Source organism: Egretta garzetta, unplaced genomic scaffold (genome assembly GCF_000687185.1).
Source record: "Egretta garzetta isolate BGI_Z169 unplaced genomic scaffold, ASM68718v1 scaffold549, whole genome shotgun sequence".
Taxonomy (NCBI): domain Eukaryota; kingdom Metazoa; phylum Chordata; class Aves; order Pelecaniformes; family Ardeidae; genus Egretta; species Egretta garzetta.
The window spans coordinates 286,427-312,834 of record NW_009260840.1 but is presented as its reverse complement, the minus strand read 5'-3'; the positions used below and the strand labels follow the sequence as shown (position 1 = coordinate 312,834).

The 26,408-nt window shown below is 48.4% G+C and overlaps 1 protein-coding gene across 1 annotated transcript in view; it reads right to left on the bottom strand.

The window, feature by feature from the left end:
* Positions 1-2,155: 2,155 nt before the first annotated feature.
* IGDCC4 (immunoglobulin superfamily DCC subclass member 4) overlaps positions 2,156-26,408 on the bottom strand; it is a 62,834-nt gene continuing 38,581 nt past the window's right edge. The window contains exons 8-20 of the mRNA XM_035902529.1: positions 25,961-26,125; positions 24,696-24,833; positions 23,122-23,292; positions 22,203-22,436; positions 17,226-17,333; positions 16,251-16,434; positions 15,460-15,569; positions 14,387-14,572; positions 13,736-13,873; positions 13,131-13,236; positions 12,493-12,727; positions 5,249-5,413; positions 2,156-3,366 (exon numbers count right to left, since the gene is read on the bottom strand). Of these exons, the coding sequence (XP_035758422.1) occupies positions 2,836-3,366; positions 5,249-5,413; positions 12,493-12,727; positions 13,131-13,236; positions 13,736-13,873; positions 14,387-14,572; positions 15,460-15,569; positions 16,251-16,434; positions 17,226-17,333; positions 22,203-22,436; positions 23,122-23,292; positions 24,696-24,833; positions 25,961-26,125 (2,471 nt within the window). The 3' untranslated portion in view covers positions 2,156-2,835. The remainder of the gene's footprint in view (positions 3,367-5,248; positions 5,414-12,492; positions 12,728-13,130; positions 13,237-13,735; positions 13,874-14,386; positions 14,573-15,459; positions 15,570-16,250; positions 16,435-17,225; positions 17,334-22,202; positions 22,437-23,121; positions 23,293-24,695; positions 24,834-25,960; positions 26,126-26,408) is intronic.

Genomic DNA, 26,408 nt, shown 5'->3' with positions numbered 1-26,408 from the left:
GCTCGCAGGCGGGTGACTTAGCTTTGGAGGTGAAAGGGAGTCACCGGGGCTTCCTCTGGAGCAAGCTTGAGCAGAAAGGGAGAAGAATCCTTCTCCAACATCAGCAGCAGCAAGGTGGCGTGTGCAGGGTCTGTCCTGTCACCGGGGAATGGCGAGGACTCTTCCATGAAACTAACTGCAAACTGAGGTCCAGCTGCAAAAATCTGCCCCCCTGTTCCACAGCTAGTGTCCAACAACTCCCCAGCTGGAGGGTTTATACCGCTGCGATTGCATCCACTCCCATAGAACTATGAATTGCCCCTATTGCCTGCAATAACACTTCACTGCCTTATCTGTAACCCTGCTAAGTCGTTAGTTTCAAAGTCTTGTGGCAGTGAGTTCTGGAGGTTATTTATGCACCTCCTCTGCCCAGTTATGACTTCTTGCCTTTCTAGCTCCTCACTCTGGTAGCGCACACACCAGCTCCCGCCCAGCCTGCGCACTGGCACTGATTTCCAGTCTGGGTGCCACAGCCTTTCAGAGTCACGGCATTTCTGAGACTCCCTCAAGATACCAAGCAGCAGCTGGAGCAACAGAGCCAGTGCCACGGGTGGAAATACAGCCATTTACCAGAACAGCGTGTCGTGCTGGGAGGAGAGGCCGCAGGATGGGGAGAGGTGGAAGCTCCAATATCCTTCCTGACGGGGTACACGGAGGCTTGGAGGTACTCCTCTAGTGACGAGCTGGAGCTAACGGGGTTTGATGGAGGATTGCAAGGACACGGGCTGGTCCAGGTCCAAGCACAGGGCACACTGTGGCATGGCTCTTCACAACAGAAGTGGGGATAGGGTGCTGGTGGAGCAAGGTTCTTGCTGCAAGCAGTAGTATCTCAGTCCAGATTTCACCACAAAAAACCAAAGCCTGAAGTCTTTTAGAGGATCTCAGGTCAGCACACAGCTCCCCATATAGCTTTGAGGGAATTTTAGTAGGAAAGTGAGGGAGATGGGCATCTTTTCCCTCATTTTTTAATGAACGTGGCCAGATGTCTGAATCCTCCAGGAACGCAGAACATTTACCAAACACCCAGTGAACAGAATTACCCCTGAGGAGCTGGTCCAATCTGTAGCCTTCCCAGTCAAACCCTGCAAGCCTGGAACAGGGCAGAGAGAGGCTAAAGGGAAGGTAGAGAAGAGTTCACCCAACACCAGAAGGCCAGGCTGAGACACGTCAGCAGTAAGCAAACAGTGTCAGCAAGGAGGAGTCACTGGATGATTTGCCAAAGTTATCTGTAATAAACCCAGACCGACTGGTCTGAGAGTGAGGATTTGATTTTAATTTTTAAGGTCTGTTGGTGCTCTGGTCTTTAAAAAAAAAAACCCAAAGTAAAAAGCACTTTGGCCAGGACTCTCAGAGGTGTCTGGAAAATTTCACCTGTTCATCTGAAGCCTTCGGCAAGTCCACTGCTTACAGAAGGCTGAGCGCTGCTCTCTGGACATCAAAATCATCTGAGATGTCTCCACTTGAGCACAAAAAAAAAAAGAAATGGATAACCCCAAGATCCCAAGTTACTTCTGCAACTGTTGGTTCCTTTTTGCCCCGAGGTCACAAGTTAATTTTGCAGTTGTTGGTTCTTTTTTCTCTTCGCTATTATAAGCTGCTTAAAAAAAGATGGATCGACATCCCGCCAGCTGAAGCAGTCTCCTTTGGTCAGCTCCTGCAAAACACAGCCCTACAGAGAAACACAACCCAACTCTCCAGCTGCAGGGAGGGTGTGCTACAGCAACACTTAGAAACAAACCAGGAGAGACATCAGATCTGCAGCACTGTGCATTAAAAGAGAGTCAACAACCAGTGCAAACATATTCTTTAGAAAAAGGCAGTATAAGAATAAGTTAAAACCTATAATGGACTATAACAAAAGAGGAGATCTACCGCTTTTTTTCTCCAACAGACATGAGGTAGTTGTGTTGTTAGGGAGGAAAAAAATAAAGAGAGAAGTAGTAAAAATGCTACTCTACACCACACACTACTCCACTTTATAAAATTAAATAATATAAAGATGTTCCAAGGAAATAAAAATACATGTTGTACATTGAAAGGACAGATGTGTACCTAAAATATTAGGTACAAGAACCTACATAAAACAAAGTCCAGGTTGGTGAAATGACCCAGACACTGGAGAAGGTTCTATATAGCACAAGTTGTTAGAGGCACTCGTAGAGTGTGTAATAAAAGGCCACTACATCAGCCTGCTAGCAATAGTTACTGCGGTAGTGTACAAAGAGAGCCTTATAATCCTTTTAACCACGGGAGGGCAGAAAAGGCTGGTGGTTATAGCTCACTGAATTTGTTTGTGTTGGCTTCCACCGCCTTGTGGGACTCCTCTGACAAAATTCATCCCAATGCTGTGAGGCAGTAGGTAGTGCCAAGGCGCTTCCCGGTGAAGAGACAGTTGAGAAGAACCGCTTGGTGTATCCTGCCTCTTCCCAGCACTGAAAGACATCTTGCCAGTCGCCTCGAGGACTACAGAGAAGTGACAGCCCCAGTCTAACGCAGAAGGCTCCGTTCTAGCTGTGGTTTCACGTCAGACTTTGGCAGATGGCTCGATCCTGCTCCCAGGAAAACCAAGTTACTCATCAGCTTCAGCGGGAAGAAGATGGGGCCTCACCAACCTACCTACTGATTTCTTGAAGGCAGTATGTACAGCTGACAGGTCCGAATCCCGTTCTGGTGAGATGCAGCACCTCCTTAGCTCCTGCTGGGCTCAGTGAGTCGAGGGCACGCAGTACCTCACAGGGACGGGCCCTTACTAGTGCTTCTAGCTCTCCCATGATCAAAATCAGATTAGTTCACTCTTTAATGATTGTGGACACATGCCATGTTCTCAGATGCTGAGGATGAACTGGTTAAACCAGAGTTACTACAGAGGGGGGCCTCCTCCGGGGCCGGGAAAAGCGATTGGCACTTGATAGGCTGCACATCCCCCCTGCCTTCCTGGATGGAGTCCGAATCTCCGCTCTCCACTGAATCCAGACTTTCCCCGTGCCTGTGGAAGCCATTGGTGAGCCCACAGATGCCAACGGCCTCTGTTTTGTTAGTCTTTCTGTCGGTACAAAACAGCTCGTCCTGGGCCTGAACCTCAGAATTGCCCGTGCCATCCACCAACGTTTGGCTAGCATCCTGCCGGGTGCTGGGAGAGCTGGGAAGAGCCAGCTCTCCAGAGGGGAGCTCCTCAGGCTCCTGGTCCTCGGTTTCCGTCTCTTCGCTCTCCAGAGTGTGCAGCTGGGAGCCGTAGTCTCTGTCAGAGGCTGAAAAATCAGAATGGACGATGACCTCTGCTTCCACTTGGTGGAGGCTGCCTGGCGGGTAGCTTTTCTTTGCTTCATTCTGTCATCAAACAGAGAGAAATTTGAAAGGAAAAAAGAAACAAGTAAAAGAAGAAAAGAAAAAAAAAAAGGTAAAGTAAATGAAATTCTGATAATTGAGGCTGTGACCCAACCAAGCACTGAAATGTATTTCTTTTTAATCCCACAGAGTGAAATGGGATGTACACATGCCGCTATTCAGCATTACCTTGATATGTTGCTCAGAGCTGAAGCCTTAAGAAGCCTCTCAAATCACCTCAGGATCATTATTCCTACTTTACATTTGGGAAAGCAAGTCCCAAGGGAGTGAAGTGATTTGCCCACGGTTTCTTGGCAGGCTGGAGCAACCATTCCTCCAAGCCTCTGTCAAAGACCACAATTTTCAAAACTCACCAGTTTCCATATTAACTGTTTCCATATTAGGGGCCAGATTTCTACAGGGCGAGCGGGCAGCGCTCTAGGAAACTGGCTTTTGAGACAGCTCATGATATAAACCCACAACTAGATACCAGGGCTCCCTTCACTCTCCTGGCTTCATTTTGGCTACGTATCACAAAATGTTTGCTTGTTAAAGCCCTGGTCACAGCTTGCAAAAGCTGGTGTAAATTCAGGCATTTTAATTCAGAAAGAAACCAACTGGTTCTCCTCCACAGTATTTAAATGTGGAGTCCAGGCTACAGGTCTCCAGGAATCTGGCTAATCTAACAAGTAGGTCATTCTGCTAGATTATCATCCAATAAATTAACAGGCAAATTATTTTGGAAGCTCACAAAGAGCTCTCCAGACAATCAGCGCTCAGATTCTGGGCTGAGTGTGATTTAGTAGCGAGGTGACAATTCAAAATATGGAAGTGATATCCCACATGTAATTTGCCCTTTCTGTTGAAGCCAACTTCGTGTGTCATTTACATATTTTAACACTTTTTCTTGTTTTGTTGACAAACTCTGATGGGTAAGATGTGCTGTGAATGCTGCGCTGTAACTGGGTTGTTAAAACATTGTCTTAACTCTATCCATAATGTTAATTACACCTGTGTATAACTGATTTTCACACTAATATCTGGGAAGGAAACACAGGTAGGTGACTTAGAAGTATTCGTTGGAGGTGGAGGGTGAACTTTTTAAAACAATAACCAAAGAAATCTTCTGGTACAGAGTCAATCCGAGCAGGTGCCAGCTCACTTTGCTGAGACCGTGGCACAGACATCACGATCCTTGTACAAACTCTCCCAAACACGGGAGCATGTATTTATCCCAATGAAGCAGTATCAGAAATGGGATTTCCTCCTAATCTATGCACCCCCATAAAGAAGACAAGTGCAGTGGAAATGGCTCTACCCTGCCTGGAGAAGGAGTTTAAATCAGCCCTTGATCTTTGACTCCTTTTACAGGCAAAAATGCAATCCTTCCTTCAGGCAAGCACACTGTAGATCGTAATGACTGTGCTGAGCATTGCAGCTCCTAACTCATTCGGCAGGCTGCTCACTGCATGGCCACAGCAAAGACTCAAAGCAGACTGCTGGTGCCTGGCTCCGGGTCCTCAGGAACCAGGACTGCCACAACCCTGCTGCCAAGCGAGCTGTCTGACCCCACTTGCCCATCCCTAAAAGAACAAGCCCACAGCACAGGCCCTCCGGGGCTGGCTGGAGTCAAGAGAGATGGTCAGGGGAGAGCTGACGCTTTGAGCAGTGCTTGGAAAAAACAAACAGCTTTTACTCAAATCCCATCAGTCTCGCTGGCGTACACTCCTAGACACAGGAAAAAAAAAAAATAAAGCCCATGATCAGCCAACAAAAGCTAGCTTAGAGAAGAAAACATTTTCTCCTGGGCTGCAAAAAGGAGAAAGGGAGATGGGGACCATAAATGGAAAAAAACACATCAGAATACACAAGTCAATAAACCCACCATCACGGCATCGTAAACCAGAGCTTGTAACAAAAGCTTCTGTCCCGCACTGGAAGGGAGCTTCAGTGATCCGTTCACAGCAGAGAGAGGCTCTTTCGTGATAGCGTCCCCGTATCTGGCTATGCTGTTTGTCCAGGGCTGGTTGGCTGATTTATTCCATGAAGACTGCAGAAGAAAAGCGGGAGGAGAAAAGATCCAATTATCACAGATAGAGATTCTTACCCTCATAAACCTGGAATGAGAAGCAGCTTGAAAAAGGAGAGTGCAAGTTGGGGAAATACCACGGTGTCAGAAGACGCAAGCTAAATGCGGAGAACGCTTCTGATGGCATCAAAATAAAAATGCTCGCTGCAACGTACTCACACAGTCGCCACATTAGAACAGGCTTTATTGCTCTCTTACATGGTCTGATGCAGAGGAAGTGGATAAAAGTTGCCAGATGGTTCACAACTGGGCACGTAAGGGGCTTTCCACTGATTCTCAAATTTTGAGGCCAAGAAGTATACCGTGGCACAAGGCATCATTTTAAGGTCCACTGAAATCAGCACCCTGCAAAGCTGCGAACAACCCAGAGCAGTGTGAGCCTGCTCAAATATACTGCAAAGCTGGGAAGGAACTGGGACAGTGGAAATCTGGAGCTGAGTGATTACAGTGTTTGCTTTGGCACAAGCGATGCTCTGCAGCGTGGAGAAGGACCCTCGCCTGCGTGCCCTGGCACGTGTGCTCCAGTAAGAGCTGAAGACAACGCTAAACTGCTTGCTCTGCGGTGCAGACAGATTTCCTGCTCTAAGCAAGGGCTTGGGTAAACACTCTGCCATTCCCCATCAACACAGAGGCACAAAACTGGGGGCCTTATTTTTTTTTTTTTTTTTGCAACAGACCACCAAGCAATTCTTAGCTCAGCTTTAAATCCCCTGGGCAACCAGTGTTACCTTGTTTGTAGATCTAATTAAATTATATGGGCTGAACGCAATTTGTTCTGGGTTCTCTCAGCTTCCCCTTGCAATAAACTGTTGAATGCACACCTCTGTGTATGGGAAATGTGTGCCTTTAAGAGCTGAAGTTATTTAACAGCTCAGACTATTAGTTCACAGGCAGAAAAGTATTTTCTTTCCAGGTTTTGATTTTATTGGGCTGTCCTGCATATACCTGAGCTCAGCCTCGCTACTGACTCACATCCATATACATGTATATGTACATATGTATACGCGCGCTCAGATTTAAGGACCACACGAGCCTGTTATCTCCGGGCTTGTTCCACAGATGTTACATGTTGCCTGGATAGAAGTGAGGGGCCGGCGCAAGGCTGAAGCGAAGAGAAAATCCTGACCTGACACAACTGCGAGCGTGCACGTGTGCATGTGCATGCAGAACACGGGTGGTGTGAGCACGACGGCTGCGCAGGGTGAAGATAGACGGCACGTCTATTCTAACTCACCGACCACCTATTGCTCACTGTCAGGCAGGAGAAACCCAGGTTTCTGCTCTGCATACGTGGACGCTGCTTACACAGGCCAGATCTATTCCAACAACAGGCAACGCAGCACGAGTCCAGCTGAGATGGCAAAGAGATTTCTGACATCAGCCTGACCTTGTGTGAGTCTTTTGACCTTCTTGTTCCTCAGTCCATCTGGCTGGAAATTAGGTAGAAATACACGACCAGATGTTGTACGAGAGCCAGGCATTCCTAAGTCAGCTATTTAGCGAGAAGCAAATGCTACCTCGTGCTGTCGGTGCTGGCACAAGGCGTGTTAACGTGCTCGTGTGTGCTGAAGGGCTGCCCGAGCCTTTCCCGAGGTCGCTTTGTCCACCCTGACTCAAGCACCAAAGGGGCTCAGCACCTTGCGGGAGGCAGAGCAGTGTTACATCCCAGAACCAAGCCCAAGCAGCTTTGCTGCTGCTTCAGGATCAAACTTTAAGAAAAGAAGTAGTAAAGGGCCTCGTTTATATGACAGCACCCTGCAGAACAGGGACGTCCAAACCCTGCGCTGTGGATATCAAGCACTTGCTGATTTAGAATTGGATGCTGGAGGCAGTATCTTTGCCGTTCCTCTCTCTGCAATCCTCAACAATATATTCTCAGCCAAGAGCCATCCCTAATTGCTCCCCTTCTAAGTGGACAATCATTAAACTACACTTTAACAGCAAGAAATCAACCAAGCGATCACACAGAGTTCACAATAAGGAATATCACTGCATGTGAGTACTCAAGGAACGTGTTCAATTTGCTTCTGCCACCATCTGAAAGGCTTTCTGCAGCTCCATCGCTGACTGATGGCTTCTGTGCCTTTTCCAAGGAACATACGTTACTGAGCAAATACTGCCTGGAAATCTCAGCGTTGAACCTACACAAATATGCACACAAATGTGTGTCCTATTATAGATGCTTACATGCGTATTTGCCACCAGAAAGATCTGAGCATCATACGGATACACACACACAGAGCAAACTTGAAAACCTTCTTGCAGGCGTCTTGTGAATACCAAAAAACATGGAAAGAAACAGGCAGCTCTACTGCAATCCCCAATGGGCCATCTGTTAGCGGAAATGTCAATCTGCCATGTTTACATAGGTTTTGATGACTCTGGGAACAGCCTGTTCAGCTCTGGCTGAAATTGGCTGCAACGAAGAACAAACTTGTTTTGTACCAGTTTGCAACTTTCAACAAACAGAAAAAACCATCAGCCACACAACATAGCCTATATCCCACATGTTGTTCAAGCACATTATGTCTGAGAGGGAAAAAGAAAAAACCAAAAATCCCTCTTGGGGCTTAAGTCTCTAAGGCTGGGCAGCAGCAATTAACTCTGGGTCTGTTTCCACCACAGACCTGAAGAAGGTCCTGTGTGCCTGAAAGCTGCTCTGCTTTTTTAAGCAGTACCTTTTGGTGTAATAAATGATATTATTTCTTTCTACTCGAGGGGGGCTAGTGAATGGCTGAAGGAAGCCAAGGAAACGTTCTCTTGGTTTTTACAATAGAATAGCGAAGGCAAGGAGCGTCAGCCTAATACTCATTTGAAGAAGGAAAAATCCCTTTGTCAGTTCACTGCAAACACAAGAATGAAAACTAATAAAAACATCTTCCAGTAAAAGGTGTTTCCATTACAGCTAAATCCTTATCAAAGCAAACAAGCCTTTTCATTTTAGCCTTTCTATAAAAACTCCGACCGGTAAAAATGTGCCTCGATCATGTTACCTCTTCAGTGACAAGTAATGATTTCATGCAAATATATGAGCTGAGAATGAACACGTAGGAAATGTTGCTCTTGAAACCTTCCCCGTTTTACGAGGATGGTCGTTTCAACGAGCTTGAAATCCTGTGCAAAACAAGGCTGGCCAACCATTTCAGATGTGCCCAGCTTTTAAGGGTGTCATAGCGGAGAGAAAGGATTCATTGCTTGAGCAGCACCACAGCAGCCAGGGGGGAAGCAGGGAAGCTCCGTGTCATGCAAACACCCAGGCACCCCTGCCCACAGCTGCGCCCCTCTAAGCAAGATGCAACGTAACACAGACCTCTCCCCCACCAGATAAAGGAGGATCTCTGCTCACCGTCACCAGGAGCACAGCTCTCATCTCAGATTTTTCAGAAAACATGGGGACTTCTTTTCCACGCAGAAAAATTTCAACATGAAAATGACAAACAACCCGGGTAGATCCAAGTTCCCTGATGCATTACAGCTTTTGCTCTCCGAGTCACAGGGATGCTTCATGGGAAACGCGGTCCCCGCAGAGAGGAGGCCCACAGGGAAGGAGCCGGGCAGCAAGCAAGGAAGGTTCCAGCTTGCAAGAAGCACAACGGCAAACATTTCCAAGCCAAGATGTTTGGGTTTGGCTTCATTCAATGAAAAGCTGAAGTCTCCCATGGAAAGCAGATGCTTTTTAACATTCTCCCCCACCCCCTAAATTGCTTGGCCCAAAAGCAGCAGTGACAGAGATGTCTGGAGCAGAGCCATTTTATCATCCTCAGTCCATCTGTCAGGGGAAACAGAGCCACATCGCCACAGCCTGTGCATTACGGTGTCATTTATAACGCGGGCTACTGAGGGCATCAGGCTGGGGGTCACCCGAAAGCGGAAGAGAGTAAGAGGAAAATCACTTGTCAGTGTATTTACAAATCCTTGCGTGCGACCGCTGGGAAACATACAGAAAGAAAAGGGCCTGCTACATGGCCGAGCGTATTCCTGCCTAATGGAGCTGTCAGGCATCCCGAGGGGTCCCGTGCCAGCAGCTCAGCTGCAGTAGCACCTTGCTGTCCTGCAAGCAGGGGCAGGGGGGCCAGGCGGCTCAAAGACTGTCCCACTTCCCACTTGCACCATCCCGCACCCCTAGTATTACTTGTAACGGCTTAAGAGGAGGAATCACAGTCCTACATTTGAAGGAACTGGTGATCTTGACTTGAAAATGACCAAGGGGACTTCTCAAAACCTTTGCCTGCGATTCTTTGCAGGTGTCAGTTCAAATCTCAGCGTTGTTCAAGTCTCCCTGCCCTTGGTCTCACTGTTCTCCAGTCCCCACATCTGTAAAGTGACATTCACTCACTTCTGACTGCTTACGGCACGGGGACAGTCCCTTCTTTGTGTTTGTACACCTCCTAACAACAGGGAGCCTCCAATCTCCACAGGAACCTCAGGCTGCCTCAAGAATAAAACCCATGAAGAATAATCCATGAAATGCTAAGTAACGAGCCAGCACGTGAAAAGCCCACAAGCACGGCAGCAGCTATCACTGCCACTGCTAATGGCAAGTGCCACCCAACCGCCACAAAACAGGTTTCAGGAGCGTAACTTGAGGACGGAGAGGCAAGCAGACATCCGGAGGTCACAGAGGCCTGGAGCTGCCAGTTCCCTGGCACCACAGCTATACAAACCAGTCCAACGGCGGCAGCGGCAGCAGACTAAGAGTCTGTCCCAGCCAACATCCTGAGCTCTGTGGTGACATGATGTGCTGTTAAATAAAAGGGATCCTTGAGACATTTCTCACTCCCTTTCTTTATTGACGAGGACTGCAAGTGATAATACCCAACCCTGGGGAGCTTCCCCTTTGCCAGGCTGGACCAGGAATTTCCTTCCACAAGGATTTTCTCTTTCCTGTGGCTCTACCACATTCCTTGCCATGGGTTTTTACAGCTCCAACCACACACAGCACAAGAGAAGAAAAGAGAAGGCAACGAAGACAGCTGGTCACTGTAGGGTACAAAGCTCCCAGCAACACTCGTTCCAGGCAGGGTCCCTGGGGGTTTTGGCAGCTAGCTTACATGGCTGCTGGAAGAACCTATTTGCAGCACACAAGACAACCCAAGGAACCTACAGCCCACTCCTGGGCCTTGGCTAGTAGCATTTTGTCTACAAGCAGGGAGATGTACACACTCACAACTGCACCTGACTCTTGATTTACATCTGTTGTGGGGACCAGGCATGTGTGCACCGCTACGGCCATGCTCATGGGACCTGCCCAACTCCTTGACCGCCCAGCCAGGTAAAATCGCATCGCCGTCCGGACATGTGGCCTCTTGGTAGCTGCAGCATGAAGATGTTTTTGGCCTGAGTCTTTCCACCCTTGATTATAAATATCAGAGGATGCAACGGTGCTCAGGGCTGGCTCAGGTGGCACTTCCAGCAGGAACTGGGCAGTGGAGGGAGCAGGGCCTCCTGCGTGGGAGCACATCTCCCTCCAGTGCCCACTCCCAGCAACAACAGCCTGTTGCTCCCAGCCACCTCTTGAGCTCTCCTTCACCCACCGGGTCATCCTCACCAGTCGGCACTGGTAACAACACCGCTCTCCGGGCAGCTGCGTGTGACCGCGTCCCAGTGATCCTCGATTCCCTATCCACATCCATCAAAAAACCAAGCTTTTTATTCTGCTGGCAAAGATCCTCAGTGAATTCAACTCTTGGTGACCTCTCCCCATCCAATTATGGAGGCAGAGACACTACAGCTCTCCCAGCAGCTCTGCTCCGCTGCTGGACACTGCCAGCCTCTGCAAGAGACACTGGGGGCCCCAGGCTCTCAGGCTAAGCCCCGAGCAGCCAGGTCTTGGCACTGCCCTCTCCAGCCCCTGCTCTGCACACATTAAAATCGTTGTCTAAACCTTTGCAGACAGAATTGCTGCTTTGGAAGAGAGACCTGGATGTGCTGCCCCCCCAAAAAGTCTCCCAAGGGAGGAAACTTCCCCCCACCCCAACCTGTTCTCAGGGTAAGTTGCCATCACTGAAAACATTTGTTCCCTATTTAACAGCAAGAGCTGTAGGAAATTCCTCACACTCTTTGGCTTGGCTCCAGACAGGCAGCTACATTCCACCGAAATCCATAGATGCGGCTTGGCTGCAAACCGCCTCTCCTTCAGCTGAGCGCTGATCTGCCACGGCACTTGGGGATGGCCAAGAGCGCGCCTTCAGCTCACAGGACTATTAAAGCCAGCAGAAGATGTTGCATTTCCAAAAGTCCACACCTGCACTGCCACTCGCAGCAAGGACGGGTCTCGCTGTTAGCCAGGTATCCTGAACAAACCTTCCCTCCAGTGACACACAAGCGCATCGTTGATGCAAACGTGCAATCCCATGCGCTCACAATGCATTTGTTTTACTGAACCTCCTAATTACTTTACATGCTCTCCCTGGGCTACAAAGAGAAACATAAACAGATTAACTAAATTAGGCCAATTAAAGGTTCCCTAATGGAATGAAATGTTTCAGGCAAGCTTGAGAGAGGAAATGGGCAGGGAGGAATGAAAGACAATACAATGTCAGGCAAAGCAAGCAGGGCAGGAAAAGACTCCTTCAAAAAATAAGGTTCACAAATAAAACAGAATTCTACCTCTCATATATCTTCAAGGGTATTCCAGTGAACACACTATTTATGGACAAAGCTCCTTTAACTAAGCAAAAGCAGAGCATCTACTCCAGGCATCACACTTTCTCACACGGCATCAGGAATAGTGCAGCTTTCTGCAGCAGTTGAGTTTGATAGCTGCTTCTCCGGGGATGAGGGGTCGCTGTCTCAGGAGACGAAAAAGGGTGGCAGATGGCTTGGGGATGGATCCCAAACTTAGATCTGGCAGCCAAGACTGAGCCACTCAGTTTTACAGAGCGGGAAATGCATGGCTGCCCAGCACCAGCCTGCAGCCAAGATTACCAGCACTTTGCAGAGCCAGGACAGGATCGGACCCTGGCTTCCCAGCAGCGACACACCAGACAAAGACTCTTGCCTAGGGTGGGAGCCCGATCACCGCATTCATGGGTCCTTACCTTCCTCTTCCCATGGATGATATCCTCAGGGAGGCTTGTGTGTATGAGGCTGTGAACTTCCGTCAGTTCTGTGATGTCCCCCAGGGGCACAGGTGCATCCTCTGGGAGTGGGGACATGAGGGACTCGAGCTCATGTGAGTCCAAGGTGGCACTGGGAGCTGCCACCCCTTGCCTGCTCCGGTGGTAGTAAGTGTGGTTGCCGGCTGCCTGGGAATCCAGGCCTGGCAGGGCCTCCCTGAGGGAAAACGAGCAAGAGCTGTCATCTCTCATGAGCCTAACTTTCCTCTGTCCCAAACAGCAACAGACTGCCAGACAAAGTGATCCCCTCCAGGCCACTCAGCCTGTCCTTGTGCAAGCAATCTGTTCCCTTTTCTTGGGTTTTTCTTTCTCTGAAAAATCCCTATGAGTCTAACAATGCAAATTAAAGAGAAACTACTGAGAAAATAAATAGGTGAGAAGACTGTACTAAATATGTTCCTTGGCCAGCTAGCATGCCTAAGACTCAATCTTTACATTAACCAATACCATACACCGCGTCCCAAACGGCCCAGCTGAACATGGAGAAGCAGCTCAGAGTGTATTTTGTCTCCTTCCACATCAGCCTCCTTTACCTCCTGCAAAGGCGAGCTGACACCTACCTCTGCTTGCTGTTGCGGAAGCTGGCACACATGCAGAAGAGTATGCAGAGCAGCCCCAGGCAGACTCCCACAATGATTCCCGTGACAGAGTGGATATCCAGGACGTCTAGTAGGGGAAGGACAGACACATCATTTCAGCTGCTAGCAGGAAGAAGGTGCAAAGCGTCTTATGTTCAGAGAAGCACCAGCTTCACTAAAACCAATAGGTGATGCCTCTATAAAGGAAGAAGATCACTTGGCAGTGACAATTTAGAGTAGCTTAAAGCAAACTGGCACCTATGCACATTCATTAATTTCACACTACATAGGCCTAACAGAAAGGTAGCAAGGTGCAGGTAGCACGTGCCCTTCCATAAGAGCTGGGATGGGGAAGAGAGATGAAGTTTGGCTGTGGGACAGGTTCTGGAGCTGCCCGAGGCTGGTGGAGCTGCACATCTGAGGACTCTGCTGTGATCCTCTGCACTGGCCTACACGCAGCCATTATCTCGCATCCCGCATGGTGAAATCAGGCAATTGCTTGGCAAACAGAAATGCCACTGATGATAAATTGTGATCTTCAGCAAAGCAACTCGTTTCCTGCATCGTGACAAAGGGGAAATTCGTACCAGACAACTTCTCCCGGAGGGTGTGCACATCCTTAACGTTTGAATAGGGACCAGATCCCACGACTGTCTTTGCTCCCATCTTGAAGAAGTATCTGGTATCACTTTCCAGGCCATGCACTTCAGTGCTGAAGATATTTCCTAATAAAAAGCAAGTCAAGAGAGGTTTGAAATGTGCAGTTTCAAGAGTATTCAGAGGCTGCAGCAGTAGAATTCTGTTGGACCCTCAGAAGTGAGGGATTTTGTGTTGTGAACTCTAAGAGGTAATTTAGACACCTCTTCGGTATTAATGAACTTGCTACTTGAAGAGCTGATGATACGGACTGCACGTGGTGTTGCTGGCATACGCTCTCCTAGGAATTACTGGCTGCCAGCCTGTACCTGCAGGATGTTTGCTGGATGATAACGGCTATTTCAGCTCTGGACATGTAAGATTTCATGTCTCTCAGTAGTTGTGCCCCTGGAATTTCCTATATGACCAGGAGCAAGGCCCAGCATATGTTCCAAGAGAGCTGGCAGCATGAGCTCTTGATTTGTATGTGCTCTGAGTGAGGCAAAAATCAGGGCAGCAGGACTGACCAACCAGAGCTCCCCAGGCAGGGAAGAAGGCAGGAGGAAGAGGACCTGGTGGGGTATTACCTCAAGGAGGCTCACCTTCTCGCGTCAGCAAGGTCCACATGTCATCTGGCTGCGTGTTGTTGGCGTTATACAGAATGAGGTACTCCACAATGATACCGTTGGGCTCGACAGGGGGACACCAGTGCACCTGGACAGCGTAGGGGTTGAGTGGGTGCAGCCGCAGGTCAGACGGAGGAGTCGAGGGACCTGGCAGAGACAAGTAAGGACCAGCACGAACAGCAGAAAAGAGGAGGAGAGCATTCAACCTGCAGGGCTTGACAACTGCTCTGTGCCTTCTCTGAATCCTTCCCAGCGGTGCCGCAGCCGTGTTTGTAAGTATGAAATGATGGGCAACCTGGGTGGCCAGACACTTCACCCAAGCAAGCTGTGGAGAGTGCAGAGAGGAGGCTGCTGAGCCCAGTACAGGGCAGGACTTGTGCATCATGGCCAACCAGGCAAGGGAAACGTGACAGTGCTGCTGAAGCCACGCAGCTCAGCTTGAGGCTATGCAACACCACTCACCTTTGAGAGAATATTCCCAGTTCGCTCTTTGTTGCTTTCTTCTCCATCTTCCCTAAAGCTCTGCTTGCACCACAACTAGTCCCAGCTAGGGGCAGGACACACAACACCTCCAAAGGCTGCTGCTTTATGAAGCTGAATACTGGAGCAGCTGTCACAGAGTAAGGAGCTAACCCGCCGCAGCTCCTGGGATCATCTCTGCCTCCCAGCCTTCACTTGGCCTGAAGTAAGAGGTGGAGGTCTTATTGGAAAACCAGGCTGGGCAAGGCACTTTTGCTCTGACAGTGACATTCAGACTGGGGAGGACCTAGCCTGTAAGTGATGCACTATCAGCTTTCTCTAACAAACAGGATTTCTCTGAGCCCAGAGGCAACCCCACAGTAACAATAATCGTTGCCCCAATTCTCTTTACATGCTCCTCTCTGTTTACAACGCAGCACTCCTTTAATGGGCTTGGGAAAGCCACCAGGATGCTTAGCGGCTCTCAGTGTGTACTTAGGGGCATCACAGCTTAGAGATGATCCAAGATCCCATCTCTCAGGCGCACATTAGGAGGGATTTGATAGAAATTCAGGGAAAGCCAGGAGAAATCGGGATTACGCTGCCGAAAGGCCCATCGATGCCGACACCATTGGACTGCACTGCAAACTCATACCTGGTGTAGGGCTTCAACCCACTAATGAGAATGTCTTCATCCGAGCTGCCGAAAGAGGACACATTCACAAGGCCATGAACACTAGGTGGTTCTCCCACCCACTGTCAGCTTGATAACCTTACCAGGAACACTGTAAGAGATTATCCTAACTCTTAGAGTATTTGCTTTTTCACCTAAAGCTTCATCTCCTGCAGTCGTGGGAATAGAAGATCCCAGATACAGAGCAAAGTAGGTTCCCAGCCTCCAGGACCTTTTTTGATGTACTTGCAGAGAAAAGCTTGAAAACACAGCCTAGTTACAGGCTGAAAACCTGCACAGGAATCCAGATTTAAAATACATCCCCAAATTATTATAACTGCTTTAACTCTAGCAATTTTTAAAGCAATCTTGCAAGGACCATCTCACAAATCATGAATGCTTTGAGACTGACCTTAATTGCACTTGGCTATGTTATTAACAGGGACACAAGCATGTAAGGTCCAACCAGAGCAGAAAAGATGCAGAGACCAACCAGTAAATGATCCCTTGGCATTCAAGTCGTAGACAAGTCCTAGTGCCAAATTTCAGCAGTTCTGAATGTATCTGTGACCAAGGCAGATGTTTCCAGCATGTGAAACACCCAGGATTTTGCTCAGTACTGGAACTTCCCTGCAGGTTCCTCCTGCCCCGCGTTTATTCCTGACATGTGCAATACATGGCAGATGAACCCTTAGCATCCCTCTTTACCTTGTGTAGTATGTAACAAGAGAGGCGTTTTTCAGGCCCCAGGGGCTGAAGCGCACAGTGTAGTTGACAATTTTGACTGTTGTGAAGTCAGGTTTCTTCCATCTGAGCCATATGGAAGTTGAGCTGTTGGACTCTGCATAGACTTGGACTGGAGGCAGCGGAGGACCCTTCTGCACAGGGGGATCTATGGTGCAAGACAAAAAAGAGAAAAGAGATGTGGAGACGTATGTGACAGTAAAGCATGGGATAGCCATCATGGACACACAAAACACAGAATAAAACAGGCCTAGGTTGAGAAGCCTGCACTGATATGCTGGCCTCCAGCATAAGCCTAGATGCCTGGCTTAGCCCTCCTGTGCACGCAGTGATCCACGCTTTTCCTCACGTGTGGGAAAGATCACAGTGAGGATCCACACACCAAGGTGGTGGAGTACTATCGTGGAGCACAGGAGGCCAGCTTCAAAGCTACCCACCTGACAGGCCCACACCAGGGCAAGGAAAAGCCCCGACTGTTCACCATCCCACAACAGGCTGGCAGAGCCGAGAATGGAGCCTAGGTCTTCAGAGCTTTTACTTTCTTTGTAACACTGCAAAAAGCCTGGCATGCTGCTAATTCACTTTCTCAAATCTTTGTAACTTAAGAGATGAAACCCAGGTTATTTGGCATTTCCAAGAGCATCCCGGGGCCACTAACGGGCCCAGAGAGAACACGGTGAAAGCCATCCACACCCCGTATAACAACCACCCCAATGAAAAGGGGAATATTTTGATATTTTGCTCATTTCTCTCCTTCCCAAGATAATTCCTCCAATACAATTTGCAATGACTTTCAAAGGGAGTTTCCTTATCTTGGGACCTTCCCTGTTTTCATATTGTCCTTCTTCAAGCTCATCTTCTGTAACTTTTCCCCTACCCTTCCTTTGAAGCCACATGCCAAGCAGAAGAGACAGACAACAAATGAAGGGCATTCCTCACCTACTGCTGTTGCAGGTGCCTTTTCTGTTTTGCCCTTCCAAACCACTGCATAACCATCTTCGTGCTTATTGAATGCCACCAGCTTCACCTCATAGAGTTTCCCAGGAGCTGGAAAAAAATCAATCAGGGTTTGTCTGGGGTTATTTTTGTTACCATCCCTCCCCAGTTAGACATGCTTTCTTTGATCTGACCAGTTTTTCTCACCATCCAAGGGAAGCAGCTTGAAGAAAAGTTGCATTTGATAAAATACATAAGGGAGTTCCACTTACAGGCTTTCCACATTCAAATACTGTCTCACAGCTGGAGCACGTAGCACCACAGTTATTCTCTAGTTCTCCCCTCACTTTTTACAGAAATTATCAGCAGCAAATGGACTTGCCCCAGCCACCAAGGGTTAACCACTGTCATGGCCTGTCGCACATCATCTCAGTATCTCCTGACCTTTCTCCCTTGCAAACTACTGAAGAAACCTATGCACGATGACTCCTCTCTCCCCTCCATGGAAGTGGGTGCACTGCACTGTTTGTTCCTGAGGAGTGAGGACATCCTCTCCTTTCCAAAATGCACCTCCCATTTCTAAAGTCCTTTCTGATTTATTCACTGCTGTGAGGATCTTCCTTCCAGCAAGTCCTCACACACCCTATTAAGTCACTGGCAGCTTTTGTTGTACGGTGACTAGTTTGCATCCACAGCAGTTTCTTGGTTTGCAATTAGAAAAGCAACAGTGCACACAAAACCGCTCTTCCCATCAGCCAGCCACGCACTCTATGGGGAACCTCACACTTGGACCCAAACTGAGCTGCAGGACAGGGCACTCTGCCTCCAAACAGCGCTGCCCTGGTCCAAAATTCACTTCCCTCTTTGCCTCCTCTGCTGTGTTAAGTAACAGCTGAGATTTTTTTTTTTAATGGAGTTGTTTAATCAAGGAAACGACTTGGGAGACACAAAGTTGTCAAATAAGACACTCGCCAGCTTCTCCCTTCAGCAGCCAGCCCATTCAGAAGCTCAGCGAGAGCAGTCCACGCTGTCTTTGGTTGCCTTGGCTGCAGCACATTGATGAAGTTTGTTAATTTGGGACGTGCCTGTTCATTCCGTGCCCTGATAGATCACTGCTCTCTTTGCCAGACAACATAAGCAGAATAAAACCTTTCTTATTGATGCCAATTTTATTATTACTGCACTGATTACGCTCCCAGAGGCTAATGGTACCAATTACCAAAGGCTTTCTCTGCTCCACAACACATGTTCGCGCTCAGAATATAAAAACAGTTCAGCCACATTTTTCTCCCTGAAAGAATCCCAAAAGCAAACAGAGTTTTGTCTGCCTCCAAGGCAGCCTGATCTGCATTTCCACGCTCTCCAGCCATAGGAAAACGTTTCAAACCCATACAAGGGGGATGAGACCAAAGGGCACTCAACTTCCAAATGGCTGGGACCACGGGCTTGGTGGAACAAAGAACCCCACAGCCTGTCTCTCGCCAGTACACATGCTCCGCCTCGCGCCTGAGCATTTGGCTGGGCTTCACTGGGGCACGAGCTCATTGCAGATGATGTGATCCAAAACGATGAGGAAAAGCTCACAGATGTGATGCAGCTGTGGGCAGCTCCTGTTGGAGAATGAAGTGAAGGACAGGACAAGTCCTCCATCTCCATCCCTGGGTAGGATCAATACAGCAGCCACTTACACGTGAAGGCAGAGGAGCTTTACTACAAGATCAAGCAATTCACATTCTGAAAATAGGGTTATTTTGGATTTCTCAGTCAGAGGCTTGGCTTCAATTTTTATACACAGGCCCAGATGTTCAAGCTTTTAGAACATGCAGACATAAAGCTCTATCAAGCTGTCAAGAAGCTAGTAGGCAGCATGAAAACAGATGTATTTCACTGCATTCCATCATACATTAAATATAAGCAGAACAATCTAGTCCAGATCATTTCAAATCACTAATCTGGATGACTACATAATACATCCAATATGCTAAATATGTTGTTTTATTCAGTTTTTCAAGGTGTTCACGTTGGCCTGATGCCATACTTTCCTGTAAGTGGGAAAATACCCTAATCTCGAGGGAGTCACTCCAAGACAAATGCCCTCTTTCTTCATGGGAACGTGGAAGATGGGATCAGATCCTTACTGTTTATTTTTCATGTAAATTACGGTCCTGATAGCTGCACGCCATTACAGTGACTAACTGCTAGAACGGAGATGGCAATGAATGAGAATTTCTCAGGGAAAAGCCCTCCTGGTGATTTCAGGACAGCGTCCTTTTGATTTTGTGGGCTCATGAAATTGCCGTATTTCTTATGTGCCTCTGAACAGCTGCCCACCTCTCTCACAGCATTTCAGCCCATAACTCTCAGGCAAGATACAAGGTGTGTCATTAGCAATATCACTCTAAGGAGACATGGTTTGCTCCAGAGGTTAGCATGAGCATGGGAGAGAAGTCGTCTTTTATTTCAGATGGCTCAGATGAAGATAGCTGGGACATTACCAAAGGCCAAATCAAGAACCCAGATGTTGGGGGTAAGGCAAAGGATGAGGAAGCCTGCAGGATAGAGGAAAGATGGACAAAGCTGGCACCATTTGAGTAGCAGGACCAGCTGGTGCAAGAGGAGACAAAACAAGAATCTTGCACCGGACCAAGCACCAGGACCCTTACTGTAGCGTAAACCAGACCCTGATGTTACAGGAAACCAGGGGAGGGAAACATGGACAGGGCTCTCTGCTGGTGTAATAGTTGTGCTATCGCTGTGAATAAAGAGTAGCCATGCTCAAGAAACTCTGTCCAAAGCTGCTCTCTGCACACCCATCTACCTCTCTGAGGCATGCCTCAAAAGGAGCTGTTTCTCCACAAAGTACTTCCCCCTCTTGCCCTGCTGTGCTCCTGGAGAAAAAAAACAAAACCCAAGGAAAACCAGGAAATCAAAAATCAAGCTACACAGGAACAAGCAGCGGGACAGGAGTTTCATCTCTCAGGCCAAACCCCAAACCAAGACAAGAGGCAGAGCGTTGGCTTCACTGACAACGTGGAGACACGGAGCTAATGGGCATTTAGTGACTATCCTGCAGCAGTACGTAGCTTCCAACGGGGAACACGGACCTTGTTTGCACTGGCATGGTACACAACGATGTCTGAGCTGCAGCCTTGCATTCCCAGTGCCCAACCCTGGGATTTCCTGACATCGTATGCCTTCAAGTTCTTGACCCAATTTGTAGTTTCAGCCATGACACCTCTTCAACAGCCCACCTCCCATGGGCCAGCCTGGGCAACCCTCACTCTCCCACCAGACAGCAGTGATCACCACATGCAGCCCCCTTACCCTGCCCTCAAGAGATGCTCCCAAGAGAGAGCCCTGGCTACTTTGTTTGGTTTTACAGAGGGATCTTAGGAGAGGTTCCCACTGCTGCGCTTGCCAGGCAGGCGTGCATGACCTGAGAAATCCACCCAGTTGATTGCCCATTGGCCAATGTGCAGCAGCATCGATCACATTAGGGCTGCCAACTTTTCCTGAGACTGCTACCCACTCTGCCTGCAAGACCCCTAATGCAGACCTAAGTACCTGTGCAGCGTAGCTCCCCACCATAAAACTAAACCCTTCTAAATCCCAACCACTCCTCCTCGTTTCATGTCCAGACCCCCTGCCTTTCTCCATACAGCCAGATACCTGACCTCTTCCTTTACTGTACGCGTGCAGGAGCACATCATTCAACAGTGTAAGGGGGAGAAAAGAGAACATCCACGGCTAGAAGAAACCCGAGACTCTCTTCCTGACACAATGATAGCCGATACGCAACCGCCAAATCATAAGGAAACCATTAGGGCTTGACGGATGCCCAAATTTAAGGAAGTAATTACAGAAGAACAAGCAGCCTTCTCAGCATCATCATGCCAGAGCATTTGGAACCAATTCAGCCCACTCCCGAGTCCCCCCGCTAACTGACTTGCCAGTGGTTAGTGCAGCGTGTGATGATGTTCACATGTGGTTTCCTCAGTGCAATAATTACAGAGCTAAATTCTTCAGAGAAACTCATAACTGTTAACACCTTCTCGGTGGCAGGATGGCTGCAGCATGGCTGGAAATCTACTTAGTGATGACACAAACTGTCTTTCCAGGTGCTGCAGCCTGACCTTTACACCATGCATAATAGATACGCTAGACGTGTAAGATGAACCAGCATGAGAAACACTCGCCCCGCAGTCTCAGCTAACCGGGCAGTAACAGGGATGAAGCGTGAAGTGGGGGATGGCAGAACTCTAACAAGCAGAATCCTGTTTCAAGGATGCATCTGCTATGACTCTCTTCTCCCTGTCCATCCTGTATCAATGGGCAAATCAACTAATTGGTACGATCAGATGTTAGAAACATAACTCCTCATGGGAAACCCAAGCGCAGCTAGCCAGGCAGGCAGATCTGACTGTGGTGCAGACTTGTTCTCCAGCCACAGTCACTCACTCTTCTATCCCTTTTCCCTTAGGGGGAGGTGGAGGAGAATCCTGACTCTAAATTAGCATGCTGTGAATCAAACCATGGCTGCATTTTAATACAGAGAGATTTCAGAGAGCACGCGATTATGGGGCTTCTTAGAAACACACAGTGAAGGAGAGATACTGTCCTGACTGGAGATTTTAATCTAGGCACTCTTTATAGCAACACAATAAAAAACGCTAATTGATTCAGATCCACTTATTAGCGTATACTAAATATATTAGTAGCCCTTGGTTAAAAATACAATCCCTACTACACTTGCATCAGAAATTTCTGTGTTTTAAACTCTGCTTAGAACAAGCCCCAAGAGCCCTACTCCAGAAATGATTTTGGGTGCTCTTAAAGTTCAGCTCACACAGGCCTGGTCCTATATATCTGCAGCCAAGCAGATAACTGAGCCTCTTGGGAGCATCCCAGGACTGCTACAAAGCGTGAGAGACAGACCCTGGGTTTCCACGCTAACTGCTAAGATGATGTAAACCAGCTAACCTAGTCGAGTCAGCTCGTACTGCTTCACTTTCTTCTTTAGTTTTATGGGTCCTATGTCCCAGGTCTCATCTTCAGCACCATCCAAAGGGCTTTCGTCACTGGACTCCTCTGGGCCCACTTCTCGGTAGTAGAGCTTGTAGCCAGATATCTGGGCATGGTTGGCCGGGGGCTGCCATGTTATCAGGAGAGACTCCATCTTTGCTTGGACTTTTAATTCTGTCGGGGCAAATGGAACTGGAAGAACAAGACAAGAGAAAAAACGTTCAACCACTTGTCTCCATTTCCCCGTTCTACTGAATCCTCCCTGTCCTCTGCAGTGAGGGAGGGGTGGGAGGAGAGACTGTCCTGTGAGTGGGGTGTCTCCACTGTCTGATAGAGTGGTACAGTTACACTCTATCGTTGACTTTACCAGCCAGGTCATACAGGAAAAAACAAACGTCACGAAACCGCTACGGGAATTTCTCAATGTATTCTGAGATAACACCATCTTTAACCACTGCTGGAGTCTGGCTTGGGTTCAGTTCTCTTTGGCAGAATTGTCTATCCACTCCCAAGTGTCGTAACATTGGGGTTTGGGTGTTTTGTTTTTCTTTCTTTCGAATTTTCACAGCTGAGCATAGAGTGACGAAAGACCAACTACCCAGGCAAGCAGCAAGACACATGCTTTGGGTTGGAAGGGACCTTTAAGGGCCATCTAGTCCAACGCCCTGCAATGAGCAGGGACATTTTCAACTAGATCAGGTTGCTCAGAGCCCTGACACAGGGGGGCTTCCCAACAGAGATAAAGGTGGGCACTTTGGTCTAACCGAATCCAATGGTTGTAATTCCCTAATGAAAGCAAACATCTCCGATCATGCCTCAGGTTCCCCAATGTCCTGCAAATCCCACCCCGAATCCCAGGCATCACCCAGCCTCCTACCATGCGTCTGGTTGTCTCTGTCAGGGGTCCGATGCTGGGTCCACTCCGAAGGGGCCCCATAGCCCACGCTGGTGCTGGCTGCAATGCGAACTTTGTATACTTTGTTGGGATGGAGCGAGTAGAGAGTGATTTGTGTCTCATTTCCACCCACTTCAATGGAGGTAACCTGATCTGCTGGAACCAAGGTGACACCATTGAAAACATGGTTTTCCCAGTCAAACTGAGCCGCCAAAAAGCTACCCCCACGTGGTCTGCATGCCCTAGGCTGGCTTGGCTTTGCCCAGTGCAATCTCATGCCACCAGGAAAAAACAGAACTAAAGACCAAGCAGAGCTGATATCCTGACTGACAACCCCCTTCATCACATTGGAAAACACAGGCTGCCTTCAGCACCGCTGAGCCTGCCTGGAGGGGAGCTGTCAGAAACCCTGCTGCTGCTGATGTGATGGCAGAACATGAGCACAGATGATGGTACGTTCATGAGGTATTTAAATCCTCGCCTTAATTCGAACCAGAACTGTCCAGCAGCTCTGCTTTCTGCAAAATTCACACCTTCACCCATACCAGACTGACATTTTATCGCTCCCTCTTCAGCCCACCCAAGTTCATAAGGGAGGTAAATAAGAAGTTTAAACTGAGAATGGCCTGGGATTTTCACAGTAACAACTAACTAGTCTTGCTGAAGATTCACATTGCCTGTTTGGTGAACATAGATATCTCACTTTTCTGCTTCACCTGGCGCAAACTCAGCTGGGAACACTGTCCCTGCTACGTAAGAGCATATTGCTGAGTGTGATTTCTGGACTGCAAATGTTTCCAAAGTTTTACAATGCCACAGAGCCACATGCACGCTCAGGGCAAAAAAACAAGAGCCAGGAGTCACAGTGAAGACTACTAATCCAGATCAAACACACAGGAACATGTCCAGCACTTCACCGCACTCCCCATCCTTCTCTTAGTAAGAATCATGACCCTGGGAAGTAAGAAGCTGCAGATCTTTGACGGTTTTAAGAGCAAATACCCAAAAGGATTTGCAAAGGAAGCACACGTGGAATTGGAACAGCCGCATCCAGCATAGGGAAACATTACCATCCCTGATGAAGGCTTCTTAGAGTGTCTGACAATATAAATAAAACCTGATAAAATTCAGCAACAGAGCAACACAACCTAGCCAGGATACTTGGGTTTTTTCCACAAGGATCACTTTGATTAGACTCCATCTTGAAAGAATCATATGCATTTACCCTTCCTCCCCAACCAGCACACAGCTCTTACGCCAAAACACACAGTGCAGATGGCACCAAAGGATTGCTCATGCAGACATTCATGGGGCAGCACAAACACACAAGCGTCAGGCTGTTCCCCTGGGGACACAGGCTCCTCCGCAATCACAGAAAAAGCCATGTCAAACTAGGGTGAAGTAGCACAGCACCGGCACTGCCGTGACCACCACCAGCAGAGCCAGGCTATGAGAGGGCTGTTCTCCTCCCATTTTCAGCCTTGCACCTCCTCCCCTTGCTGTTAACACCACTGGAGCAGAAGACACACATACGCCCCCAAAGGCATTTCCCTCACCTTCCTTGAGGGTGCAGTAGTCAATCTTGTACTTCATTATCCTGCCATTACTCAGCTCTGGAGGAGGAGGCAGCCATGTCACACGGATGTCACCAGGAGTCATGCTCGACAGGGACAGCTGAGGGGCAGCACTAGGAACTGGGCAGAAGCAACAATGGGAAGTCAGCAAAGACTGGGACAAGACCTCAATACATCTCTGCCAGCGCTCTCAGTTGGCTGGAGGCCACTACCTGGTCTTGGCCCTGCGCAGCCACTGGTGACAAGCTGTCTGTCACAGGGGGAACCAATACCCCGCAGCTCTTCAGCAGCTCAGATCATGGGCAGGGTGTCTGGGGAGGAGGAGATGGTAGGCTGCTCAGCTTGAACAGGCTGATCAGAGCCTGCTGGCCACACCATGCTACCCTCTAGGGAAGCAAAATATAAAGTGACCCCATGTCCATTACAAACTGGGCAGGTTAGCACAGATCAGGTAATCTGTCTACACTGTACTGTGGAGCACAAAGTAGACACTAAAGGAATTGGCTCATAGATTCAGACTTCAGTCTGGGAATCTCCATTCCCTTGAGAATCACAGCTCTGTGCTGCAGGTAGCTTTCATACTTTCAACTCAGCTTTTCAGGCTTCAGACATATACACATGGGACCACGCAGTTCACTATGTCAGGAGTATTAAAAGCACATAATGCACCCTGCGGCGTAGCAGGGGCTTGCACGAGGTCTGCCAAAACCATCGCTTCTTGCCTCTGTCCTGCAGTCTGTTGAAAGCTGCACATGTCCTCCCCTGTTGGGCAGCTGTCCTTCTGGCACTCTGCCTTTACTGCTCAAAAAACGTTACATGATAAATGGTGAAAATCAACACAAACTACTGGCTCTTAAGGGATCCAACCTCAAGGCTGCTCCCAACCCTACAAATTGCAATAAATGCCTCTCTTCAGAGCTGAAATCAAGTCTGGCCCAGAGTCAAGTTTGGAGCAATATGACATGAGCTAGGTGAAAGCCAAGAGGAGCTGACTGCAGTTCCCGGAGGATTCTCATGGGCCCCATTGTCAGTGAGGTCATTTTCATGCTCTTCATCACCTAAGCTGATGACCAGACAAGGGTGCTTGGGTTTTGGTTGGTTTGGGTTTTGGTTTTTTTTTTTTTTTAAAAGGGCTTCTAGGTTTCTAGGAGCTGATACTGTTCTCCATAGCATATTCAGTGCTCACCATGAAACAGGCCAAGAACATTTTTTTTTTTAGGCACCAGTACTCATCTAATTCAACGCACCGTCCTCCAGGGTCTGAACAATGATGGAAGAGGATGTCCGGCTGGCTCCGAGCTGAGAATACGCGACCACGTAGAATACATAGTTGGTATTGGGTTCTAGGTCCTTGACTTGCAGCTCAGTGGTATCATTATTGACAGCAAACTGGTATTCCACGTTATCTGTTCCTAGAGCCAAGGAAACACTGATCAGCAGGTCAGTGAACTGCCAAGACACTCGGCGAAAAATCACTTAACTCACAAGGTCTATAGTGTAAATCCGCCTTAAAAATCATGATGTCCTCTCCAATTTCCCCAGCACCTGCACAAAACCCATCTCTTATGTGAACTCTTTGGGCAGAAACATTCAATGCCTCAATGTTAACATCTCCATTTTGACTCAAGCTCCTTAATCCATGCTAAGGCAGCTGAAGTTACTGGCTTAATTTTCAGAGCAGCTCTGGCAACGGTT